This window comes from Trachemys scripta, chromosome 19, assembly GCF_013100865.1.
Source record: "Trachemys scripta elegans isolate TJP31775 chromosome 19, CAS_Tse_1.0, whole genome shotgun sequence".
Taxonomy (NCBI): domain Eukaryota; kingdom Metazoa; phylum Chordata; order Testudines; family Emydidae; genus Trachemys; species Trachemys scripta.
The window spans coordinates 11,676,412-11,688,924 of NC_048316.1; the positions used below are offsets into that span (position 1 = coordinate 11,676,412).

At 41.9% G+C, this 12,513-nt stretch overlaps 2 protein-coding genes across 2 annotated transcripts in view; one reads left to right on the top strand and one right to left on the bottom strand.

Annotated features, from left to right (window-relative positions):
* On the top strand, positions 1-7,770 carry TARDBP (TAR DNA binding protein). The gene is made up of 6 exons (XM_034753698.1): positions 1-119; positions 1,008-1,260; positions 2,074-2,237; positions 3,052-3,192; positions 4,231-4,401; positions 4,863-7,770. The coding sequence occupies exons 2-6, from the start codon at positions 1,023-1,025 to the stop codon at positions 5,391-5,393; spliced, it is 1,245 nt and encodes a 414-aa protein (XP_034609589.1). The 5' UTR covers positions 1-119; positions 1,008-1,022; the 3' UTR covers positions 5,394-7,770.
* Positions 7,372-12,513, bottom strand: part of MASP2 (mannan binding lectin serine peptidase 2) — a 24,840-nt gene continuing 19,698 nt past the window's right edge. The window contains exon 11 of the mRNA XM_034753696.1: positions 7,372-10,177. Within this exon, the coding sequence (XP_034609587.1) occupies positions 9,408-10,177 (770 nt within the window). The 3' untranslated portion in view covers positions 7,372-9,407. The remainder of the gene's footprint in view (positions 10,178-12,513) is intronic.

Genomic DNA, 12,513 nt, shown 5'->3' on the forward strand with positions numbered 1-12,513 from the left:
CCAGAGGCCGGGCTCTGCCTCTGAGGACTGGGGGCCGCCATTTTGTCAGCAGCGGCTGCAGGAAAGGAAGGTGGAGGCGCCCGGAGCCTCCTCGCCCCGTGTAAGGCCCCCCTGGCCCGGTGAGCAGAGCGGGGCGGAGAGCTGGAGGCTCAGGTGTCTCGGGTCCCAACCGCGGCTGGGCCCTGCCTGAGCGGGTCGGGGGGAGCTAGGCCCAGCCTGGAGCTCGAGAGAGGCGCGCGGAGGGGCTCGGTGATGAGGCCTGGCGCGCGCGCGCGGAGGGGCTCGGTGGTGAGGCCTAGCGCGCGCGGGGGGGGTTTATAAGCTAGGCCTCATTTAGGCGCAGCCTATCGGTTAGGTATGTGGTCTGGTCCTCACGCCCGTCTCCCGGAAATGGTTTGGTCCTGACTCCCTTCTTCCCTTTCCGTATGGTCTGACCTTTGCTCCCCCGTTCCCAGACTCCCTCTCCCCGGGATGATCTGGACATTCACCTCCCTCCTTGGAAATGGTTTGGTCCTGGCCCTCGCATGGTGTGATCCCTGCTCCCCCTTTCCCTTCCACCCGCGCTCCAGTATGGTCTGCTCCTTGGCTTCCCCCTCTTTTTTCTCCTCCCAGCAATACCAGTTGGTTGGGTTCTTTCCCTGCGCCCCGTCCTACACAGGCTTGGCCCTTGCCCCTTCCCCTCAGTTGGGGTGATTGGTGAGATCATTGCAGATTGTAAACAAATCCTCTTTCTTTCCTAGTTTTAAATAACTTCGTTCATAATCCCTCCTGTACAGGCACTACCCACAAATGTCACTTTATATGTCTGTTGTTAGAACATAACACAACACTTAAAACTTAGAGAAGATAAAATGCAACATCTCTTTGTAGGTTATTAGTGCCTAGGAAGAAAAGCATTGTCGGTGTTTTACAGAGAAACAAACTGATTTATTATGAGATTAAAAATGAATAAAATGAGAGAGTAAAAAATTGCTGATACCCCCCTCCCCCTTTTTTTAATCCATTAGTAAAATCCAGCAAAGATGTCTGAATACATCCGCGTTACTGAGGATGAGAACGATGAGCCCATTGAGATCCCTTCAGAGGATGATGGCACTGTGCTGCTATCCACAGTTACTGCCCAGTTCCCCGGAGCATGTGGCCTGCGTTACAGGAACCCAGTGTCTCAGTGTATGAGAGGAGTCCGGCTAGTGGAAGGAATTCTCCATGCTCCAGATGCTGGCTGGGGAAATCTGGTCTATGTTGTTAATTATCCCAAAGGTCTGTCTTTATTCCATGAATTTTTGGTACAACCATACTTTCTTAGTTACAAGGAATTTTACATCAAGATCTATAGATTCCTTAGTTTTTATGTTTTCCTCTTAATTTACTATCAAACCATAGCAGCAACTGCAAATAAGTCTTTTTCACTTAAAGTGTGTGCCTGGCCCACAAAGTGAATTTCAGAGTGTTCCCTATTATTTAGCACCATAATTGTACAAGATACTTTACAAATAAGACTTTGTCTTACAGTTTGTAAGGCATTTAACAATCTTATACAGATACCTTCCAAAGGTTCAATCCTACAGTGAGCACCGTGCAGGGCTGAGGTTTGCCCATGTGACACTTTTTGCATGATCTGGGCCTAAGACATCAGTTTTGTAGGGGAGGGTGTGGGAAAGGCGAAGGATGAAAAGGAAAGGGAAAAGTAAGGAGAGCACTTTTCCTTTTTCATTGAGTAGCCATTGTCTCAAACTATATATAATATACACAAACTCTGGTCAGGCACATGAATGTTATTTGGCAGTACTTCAGTGGAAAACAAGCTGAAAGTGTGTTTTTAGATCAGAGTTTGAATCTGCCTGTTTTCTGCACTCCTCTCCTTGATATTGTAGGGCAGTTGTATGCGGATTATAACATATATGCAGCAAATAGTATGTATCTGGAAGAGTCCCAGTTCTTAGCTTCCACAATACATCCTGCAAAAAAGAATCTAATCCTTGTGCTATGCTGCTTCTGACCAATGGAAGTAGCTTTCCTTTCCTTTGATGTAATGTGGAAATGACAGTTTCTGATGTACATCTTTACATTCAGATAACAAGAGGAAAATGGATGAAACAGATGCCTCATCAGCTGTGAAAGTAAAACGAGCAGTACAAAAAACATCTGATTTAATAGTTTTGGGTCTTCCCTGGAAAACCACTGAACAAGATCTAAAGGAATATTTCAGTACATTTGGAGAAGTTCTCATGGTGCAGGTAAATTTCTGTTGTACTTGACTCTACTTGAGTCAAAAGCTATAAATTCAGATGCAGGTTTTTCTGCCTGAGCCAGTACAAGGCAAAAAGGGCAGTATAAATTTAAGAGCACACCTTTAACTGTTGTAACATTAAAATTTGCTTTATACTATTTGCTTTGCAGTATGCTATTTTTTCTTGGAGATATCTTGGTATGTGTTCAGGTCTTTGACCCATGTCAAGACTGATTTCTCAAAAGGGGATGATTCTGATGTTACACTAGTGTAAACAAGACATTATGTGGCCCATTGTGTGGTGTTTGGTTTCTGGTTTTTGTGCTTGCATATTAGTTTATTGGTATGGGGCTAGTTGTAGCATTTGTGAAGACTTACTTTTTACAGTTCTTGTTTGAATTTGAAACTTAACTTTAACAACAAGTTTGAGTTTAGGTTTAAGGATGTTTTATATTGATATTGGATTAGCACTTTGCTACGATGCATCAAACCCATGCTCTTTTGAACGTTGTTTGCTATAATGGTAATTCACAGCCTGATTTTGTAAGTATGAAACTGTCAAATGCTTTTGAGTATTGTCGTTGATAGTACCAGTGGCCATTTCATGAGGGATATAGAAGCCTCATTAAATTAGGACCAAAACTTTTCACATTGCACTCTTTTAATCGTGCTTTGATAATCCTAGCATTCCTTTTGATCTAGGAAAAGACTACTAATTAGCAGCTAGTTGCAGCTAGTCTAAGAATAGCAGTGCATATTACTGCTTCAGTATTTCAGCTATCTAGATCATCTTTTTCTCTCCTTTCCCCATCTCGCTTTAGGTTAAGAAAGACATTAAGACTGGTCACTCAAAGGGTTTTGGTTTTGTTCGATTTACGGAGTATGAAACCCAGGTGAAAGTGATGTCCCAACGACACATGATAGATGGAAGATGGTGTGACTGTAAACTTCCTAATTCTAAGGTATCGTTCCTTAAATTATTTTAGTGTTTGTAGAAACAAAACAGGCACTCTTTTAAAGAATCCTGTTGAGTGAAAAAGGGATTAGATATATGGGCAAATAAAGAGAGAGGGGGACTTTAACGGGATCCTTGAGGCAGGTGAGAAGACAAAAAGGAGTGGACCCTCGAGGTTAGGTGAAGGAACAGTGGGATGGGGGGTTGAGAAAACTATTAAGCACAGGGAAGAAGATGTCCAGTCTGAAAACTACAGAAACCAGCATGCTGACATCATAAATGTCTCGCAGCCCCTATGTCAGATACTGTCCACATTTTGCAGAAGGGAGGAAAGTGAGGCACAGAGGATAGGTAGGTAACTTGCCCAAGGCCATACTGGGTCAGTGGCAGAGCTGGGATCAGAATCCAACACTTTTGATTATGCATATTTCCTCACTATGTATGTATTCAACTGAAGGATTTAAAGCACAAGGAATGCTCTGCTGCCTACCTAACCAGTCCTCATTTGCCATCACTTTTCAATTCTCATCTCCTTCCCACTCTCCATTTTTCATATATATCCCCCTGGCACCACGCCTAGGAGATGCCCCTTGAGCAAGACATTCTAAACAAATCTCCAATCATCAGAAGAGCTTTAGATTATGGGTGGTAGATATGGCTGTGGTCAGTATATACTGGTGTTTCCACCATTGTTAGCGCTACTGGAACTGCACCACTACAAGAGCAAAGATAGGAGATTTCCCTACAACTTCTAGTGCAAAGGTCCTAGGGGGTAAGATTGCTTCCATCTACTCAGGAATTCCAAGTTCATCCTTGCAGTCTTCCTCTCAGGTGGTACAGTTTTTAATTACATTATCTCGGGTAGAGTGGAGAGCAATTGGAGGGTTGCTTTTCTTTAGATCTTCCTATAGCTGTGATACACCCCCATAACCTGGTTAACAGTTTATGAAGTTCTCTATCACAAAAGAAACTACGTTGTATTTGGTATTCAGAAGGATGATTGCAGTGTTTTGGTCAATATTTCTTTTTCTGCAATTCTACTCAGCAAAGTCCTGATGAACCTTTGCGTAGCAGAAAGGTGTTCGTTGGGCGCTGCACTGAGGATATGACTGCAGATGAGCTCCGGCAGTTCTTTTCTCAGTATGGAGAAGTGGTAGATGTCTTCATCCCCAAACCCTTCAGAGCTTTTGCTTTTGTTACATTTGCAGATGATCAGGTATTTATTTAAAATATTTTAGCCCCTGACATTTAGGAAACGGTTCCTAAGTCTTTTCAATATCTCTCTTTACCATTCTGACTATAAATGTTGACAAACACTGTCACTTAGCATGTAATTATTGGAATTGAATGTACAGTGCTTGTTTTTGTCATTGCAATTTGAGAATTTCAGTTGTACTTTGAATTTCTATTGAATTACATCAATATGCTTACAGTTCATGTCTACAGATTCACACTTTTCAGCTGATATTGTGTATATGGATCTTCACACTAGACTAAGTAACTTAAGTTTATTCAGTAAAGTTAAAGGATCTTGTTTTTAGTTTGTGTCAAATCTTCACACACCCTTCCTTTACAGTTTACACTTGTATTCAGAATCATGTGATTTGTCTTATTTTGTAACAAGTACTTTAAAAATGGTCTAATTCTATATTTATTTACATCCCTTATTTCTTATAGGTTGCCCAGTCTCTTTGTGGAGAGGACTTGATCATTAAAGGAATCAGCGTACATATTTCCAATGCTGAACCTAAGCACAATAGCAATAGACAGTTAGAAAGAGGTGGAAGATTTGGTGGTAATCCGGGAGGCTTTGGGAATCAGGGTGGATTTGGTAATAGCAGGGGGGGAGGAGGTGGTTTGGGGAACAACCAGGGCAGTAATATGGGTGGAGGGATGAATTTTGGAGCATTTAGTATCAACCCTGCTATGATGGCGGCAGCCCAAGCAGCATTGCAGAGCAGCTGGGGGATGATGGGCATGTTAGCTAGTCAACAGAACCAGTCTGGGCCATCGGGAAACAACCAACCTCAAGGCAACATGCAAAGGGAGCAGAACCAGGGTTTTAGTTCAGGAAGTAATTCTTATGGAGGATCTAACTCTGGAGCAGCAATAGGTTGGGGGTCAGCATCAAATGCAGGATCAAGCAGTGGGTTTAATGGAGGCTTTGGTTCAAGTATGGATTCCAAATCATCAGGCTGGGGAATGTAGACAGTGGGCTCTGATACTGACTCTATGGTGGGAAATCAAATTTTTCTAAACTCATGGTAAGTATATTGTAAATTGCATATATACTAAAATTTTCCTGATCAATTTGTTCAATGTGCAGTATATTCAACAGTATTTTTGACATTTTTCTTTTGTAAAAAGGAAGGTTAAAGGAATTTTATAAGTTTTGTTACATAATTTGTTGGAATATTGAATGATTGAAAGTGAACTGCTGTTTGCCTGATGGGTAAACTAACACACTACAATTGAGAGGAAGGGTTTCTCCTGTAATATTTTATTCCTTGTCAGCTGAATTCTTTGCATGTTCAAAAAGGAAACCATTGGTCAGAAACTACATTCTTTCTTTTCCTCTTGTTTGTTTTAATTTGATCCCCACCATAAGAATCTCTCCAAATGCCCCAGTTGGAGAACAGTGTCGGTGTTGTGTTTTGTTTGTTTGTTTTTTTCCTTTTAACACTGTCTCCCCTCATATACTAAGTACAATATGAAGGCTTCATTTAATCTCTGCAGTTCATCTCATTTCAAATGTGTATGGAAGAAGCACTTAATTGAAAGCAGTGCTGTAAATATTCTGCTTTAGGAATACTTCTGTCTACATGCTTTCTCATCCAAGAATACTTCATCACACTGCACATGCTACGTCTTAGACGGTGGGTGTTCCATTTTTATCCGCTACTCTTTATTTCATGGAATCGTATCAACGCTATGAACGCAAGGCTGTGAGATGGAACCAGAAGGCTGTTTGAACTTTTGAAACCTTGTGTGGGATTGATGGTGGTGCCGAGGCATGAGAGGGCTGGTATGTGCGAGAAAAAGGAGAGAGCGCATGCAGAGACCTGGTGGTGCATTATGGGATTTTATTTTTCTTGGCGAGATGTCTCTCAATCCTGTGGCTTTGGTGAGAGAGTGTGCAGAGAGCAATGATAGCAAATAAAGTACGAGTGTTTCTTGCATTCAAAGGACATCCATATGTGGAAGACTAAATGGGTTTTATACCTAGTTAACCAATTAGTTGAATGTGTTAAGTGAAATGAATATCTGTATTTTTTTTTTCCCTTATGTCAACTGCTGTGAATGTTGTATGGTGTGTGTTCTTTTCTGTTAATGATATGTAAGTGTGGTAATGTGAATCGAAGATGATGGGGTTTGTGACGAGAACATTGAGTTTGTGGTGTGCTTTGCGGTAGTTGTAGCAGAGTTCACTAGCGAGCTCAGTGTGCCTCTTAAGGGTGGAAGTTCCACTGTCTGTAAGATATCCATAAGAATGCTGTTTGCTGCAGTTCTGTGTTTGGATGCTTTTTATAAGATTTGTCAATGTAGGAAATTCTTAAATAAAACTGATTTAAGTAATATGTGTCTTTGTTTTGCAGCCCTGAATGCAAAGAATTCATAACAGTTAATTTATTTTGTCCTTTGAGATGAACTTCCGTAAAGTTGTTTTTGCAGTAATTCAGTTTGTTTCAGATAAGCATGCTTTAAAAGTTGACAAGTCAAATGGATCCATCACTCTTCATGCATTGATACCTGACACCCAACTTGTAATCCACTGTCTATTTTTGCATTGTTCTGAGATACATATCTAAAATCCAGTTTTCACAAGGTTGAGTGCTCTCACCTAAAATGGTAAGCCATTCCCTCCAGCTTGCATCCTCACCAAGGAAGCTCCTACTTGTTTTTAGGAACGAGGGTGGATTTTTTTGGAGTTGGGGAGAAGGGGCGATGGGGGAAGTAGCTAACACATATACCTGTCAGTAGATTTGCTGCTCTTAAATATATTTTCCAAAGCAGCTCCTTTGAGGATGAGAATGTAAAGCAAAATAAATATTGTAGGCTGCTTTAAATCAGCATGCTGATTGGGAACAAAAGGGAAAATATTCCCACTCTAATTTGAGCACAGAAGAAACTGTAAACTTGTGGCTAAAATAAAGTATTAGCCTATGATGAAGAATATCCACTTGAAGAAAGTATTGATGAATTTATAAGAGGCTTCTTATCTCCAAATGAGAAATGTATCCAGTAGTAACATATCCAGCAAGGTTACATCCATAAATATTAGATCTTCAGAAATGGATACAGGGTGTGCTTGAAATCCAGCACCACACTGATCCTTTTATTACTGTATTTCATATTCTGCAGCTTCTGACTATGGAGATTTAGGGCAGTTTACTTTAGTTTCTGCTTTGACTTGGATATTTAAGTTCTTAAAGTGGATTTTAATTAGGATGTATCTTATTTATTTGTATCTCAATATGGTTTATCATGAAGGGGAGACTGTCTAATTTGTTAGATATTTGCATTGGTATTACTTTAACTCCAGTCCAAGGGAATAAGTGGCAACTAAGTCTCACTCTACATACTTAAAAAAAAAAAAAAACCACAAAGGGGGTTGTGATCTCTCCAGCGATAAATTGTAATTCCAAATCTTTTCACTATTCAGATCCCTTTGCAAAAAGTTGCTTAATTTTTCTGCACCTAAATCAGATGAGATTTCCAAACTCTGTACCATCTGTGAATTTTGCATTTTAGCACTTGCACTATTACCAGCTACTGCTGCTGAGTAACACTTAAAAATGGTATTCTGGAACTTCCAAAGACTTTAACGGTGGCATCCCTGCAAGGAACCAGATGGTAAGTTTGTCATTAGCATGGCTTTAATTTGTTTAAACTTGTTTAAGTTGAGGATCAGGTATTAGCAGGTTGGCAGCATTGGGTAATCTTTACTATGAATTTTAGTCTCCCCTGACCCTCAAAGAAATTCCTGAAAGTTTTATAGCAGTTTTCAGACTTTCTTGGTCATTTTCTCTATATGCTTTTTATATTCTAGTGTTTTAAGTGAGTTAATAAAAGGTATTTTTGTCACCACCTGCGAGCGTTGTCTTGTTCTTTAACAATTTTCATTTCAAGTATGTATTACAATATGATTAAACAGACAAAGGATGTTTGTAGAAACAACCAGTTTTTAATACAATTAGGCTATATTCTTCAGGCTCATTTAGACAAAAAAATAAAATAAAATTGCATTTTAGTATAACAGCTTCTGAGCAAACTTTTTAGGGTAACCTGATAAATCTTTCTTAATCAGACTAGTGGGAATGTACTGCTAAAACTGATGGGATGTTGACAGTTTCCTGGGCAGTACTGCTTTAAATATGAGTGAATATGGAGACTGGACCACTACATGACTTAATTATATTTTAGTAATGATTGTAAATGTGAAAACACCTTCAGAATCTTGGTTATACTGTTTGTTTTTGTAGAGGCAGGTTATTATAATAGCCCTGCAATTGTGATTAAGGGTGTTTACTCTGTTCTTAGTAATGTCTAAACTGGCTCTTAAGAATAGAGTGGAAACATTCTGTCCATACTTTGCCATCGTCTTGCAGAGCTGTCCAGCTGAAGCTGTTGGGATTTCATCAGATGCAGCAAGCGTCTCAAAGAACTAGTAAAATTTTTGATTTTGACATTTGTATTCTAACTTGAGGGGAATTATTTATGGCTGTGCTAATATAACAGGTGCTAAACTGTCTTCCCCACTGTCTCAACAAGTATGTTCTTCAATTAGATTGGTAATACTATAGTTTTATTACGTGTTTTTTAAAAGGATTGTGATCCATAATATTAAGTGGACACAATCAATTTAACACAACTTTCAGATGGAAAGTATTTAACACCTAAGATTGAGTTTTCTGTAATATTTGCTTTTTTAGTTAATGTAAATAAACTAAACAAGGTGCTGCTAACTGCAAAGTTTCCCTTGATCATTTGAGCCTTCCACCTAGCAACAGGTATGGAAAGCAACTTTAAAATAAGATTTGAGTGTAAAACTGATTAGGTTAGTTGGGCAGATACAACACCTGAAAGTACTAATTGACAAACTGAAGTCTATTAAATCAACTTTAAAAATATTACAAAACTGCAATCTGATCTGTTAAATGCCTTAATGTAACAAAAGGGAGAATGTTATTGTTAGTTACTGCACATAAGAAAGTAGACTATTTAAGAATTTTTCAAAATGGTGTTTTCAATCCATGAAATGTAGTTAATCACTTTTGTATATACCCCATATTGGCCAGCAACCCCACAGTCTACGCCCCAGGACACAAGACCACCGACAAACCATTTCTTAGTCAGATTATCTAAGAAAGTTAATGGTCCCCCACTGTCACCCTGACAAGAATCTTTTCCTCCTTCTTCCTCCCCAGCACACAACATGTTTTCTGTTAGTATCAGATATTTTCCCTGTGGCAGCTTTGCAAATGCATCTTTACACTTTCTGTTGTCAATAACTACTAATTCAACATACATTAGATGATGGGAAAGCCTCCTTTTCTCAGTTCTTCCCCAGCCAGCTACAGTTCCCATATCATCTGTTTTCACATGGAATCTTTCTTCTTTTCTTGGCAAGCAAATGGGGATAATATTTGCATTAATTGGGACTTTATGTTTCAGTTTAATCAGTGCAATGTCATTGTTATAACTGGTGCCATCGATGTAACCTTCATGTACAAAAATTTCTTCTGCCCAGGCTTGTTGGTAGTGAACTGAACTTTTGTTCAGAAATCCCATTTTGATTGTCAATGTTGATGGGTCTATTTGACGGGCTACGACATGAGCAGCAGTTAAAATCCAATTGTCATACAAGAGGGCGCCACCGCCTGCTCCTCCATCTTCAGCAATTAGCATAACTTGCCAGGGGAACTGTCCAGGCTTTGCCCTTTTCCCTCCAATTATACGTTCCAGAGTTGTCCCGGTTTGTATTCCACAAACTGATAGGAGAGAAGCACATGAAGTGATAAACATTTAGTAAAGATTTGGAGTATGGCAAGTGGTTACTAAGTCTGGCTCAACTGAAGTCACCAAGTGTAGACATTGCGTCTAACTAGCTAATCAATTTTGGTACAGTGAAATCAGTCGTCATCTGTGACCAGCCTGAAAACCTAGACAAGAGCACAGTTGTAAACTTAAGTTTGCAAATGGGTTGATGCTGTCAAATAACTGATTTAGGAGGTGATTTTCAATGGGACTTGTGGTCCTAGCACACTTATGTACTTCTGAAACTCCCACTTTGTATTCTGCTCACAGTGCAAGGAATTAACATAGGGACCATCACTTGAATCCTACTTTTAATTTCTTAAGAATAAAGAAAGAGGTTACATATGAAGTTTGGGCATAAGGAGAAGATGAGGAGGTTCTTTGGGATGTGTGGTCCCTATCTGTATTCCACTGTGGGTTATGCATGTGCCTGGAGTCAGAGAATTTGAAAGTAGTATCTGGTCTGCGCATGCGCTCTGGCTCATCTTGTGCCTCTGACCGAGGCAAAAAAGGACAGAGTGGAAGCAAAGGGGAAGGAGTGCAGGCAGTGGATAGGGGGACCACACATCTCTAAGAACTCCAGTTCTAGGTAAGTAATTTCCTCCTCAAGTAATGGTCCCTATTGTATTCCACTGTGGGTGATTGACAAGCAGTACCTAAGTAGGAGGAGGGTGTGAGGATGAGGACAGTAGGGTTGAATGGAAAATCTCCATCCCAAAGGATGCATCAGCAGCCGAGTCCTGTAGCAGGGTGTAATGCCTTGCAAATGTGGATGGAGCTCCACATGGCTGCTTTACAGATAGCTAGGAGCTCACTAAAGGTTTCAACTTAGAGCATGCAGCAATGAGAAGGAACTGAAGAGGCAATAGGTCCGCCCCACCCTCTATCGCCTTGGTTGGAAGTGGGAGGTGAGCCGGGGTCAGGGCACAGAGCAGTGGACGCTACTTTCAAATTCTCCAACTGCGGATGCATGGTACACGTGTAATACACACTGGAATACAATAGGGACCATCACTCAAAGAACAGAAGGGAACAAAAACATTTAGTGTAAAACTATAGAGGTGAATGAAAATCAATTTTACTGTAAAGGACGCTTAATACCATGTGAAATTACAGAATAGCACAAAACTCAACTTCATGGGTTTTCATGCTCTCTAAATACCAGCTAATTAGGAAATGTTGCAAAGTCAGTAATTTAATTGCCTAAACATTCAAAATCATGACATTCTGCAGCAAAACTACCTGACGGGCTCATTTTCACTCAAGTCTTTCTGTTTTAGCCTGAAACTCATGCAAACTGGACCAATGTTGAATATACAAACTAATAAATTCTAATTTTATTGTGAAACTTTTGCCTGCCTCTGGTACCAGGCTCGAAGAGTCATCTGCTCTACTGCAAGTTGGGTCAGATAGAATCAGGTATGAGCTTAAGAGGTCCTGAGAATCCACAGCTTCCACTGTCCTTGACATAGGCGGTGAGTTATATAGGCCCATGCTCCACCAATATTTAAGAAAGTGGGCCTAGCTCCACCAATGTTTGGGCTTACCGTGCTTTCAGGGGGACATGGGGTCCAGGGTGGCCTGGGGAGTTAGCGGGGGACCTGGCCCAGCCCACCCCTGCTCCGCCCCCATTCCATCCTCCCAGCTTCCACCCCCTCCCCCGAGTGACACTGGGAGCTGAGCAGGGCGGGATGGGTTGCTCGCTGCTGCCAGCGTCAGGCCCCAGGCTGCCCTGGACCCCGCGTGCCCCTGAAGCGCCGGGCCCCCCCAAGCGCAGGGCCCAGGCCAGTTCTGCTTGGACCCACTCTGGGCACCCCCAAAAATTATATAAAGCTGGCACCCATGGTCCTTGATGGGACGTGATAAGTGCTCAGCTTCAAGCCTCCATGTTAACAATGGTGGAAAACTCAGGAGCAGGGCCGGCTCTGGCTTTTTTGCCGCCCCAGGCAAAAAAGCCTCCCCCGGCCCCCCGCTCTCCCCGGCCGGCCGGAGCGCCGTGGGGAGGGCGGTGAGCCTGGCCAGAGCCCCACTCTCCCCAGCCGGCCAGAGCGGAGGGTGGCCAGCCTGGCCGGGGCCCCGCTCTCCCCAGCCGGCCAGAGCGCCAGGGGGAGGGCGGCGCCGCTCTCCCCAGCCGGCCGGAGCACCAGGGGGAGGGTGGCGAGCCCACTGTGGCTCCGCTCTCCCCAGTGAGTGCCGCCCCTCTCCAGGTGCCGCCCCAAGCACATGCTTGGTAGGCTGGTGCCTGGAGCCGGCCCTGCTCAGGAGAAGGCCAAAAGAGGCATTCTTAAAA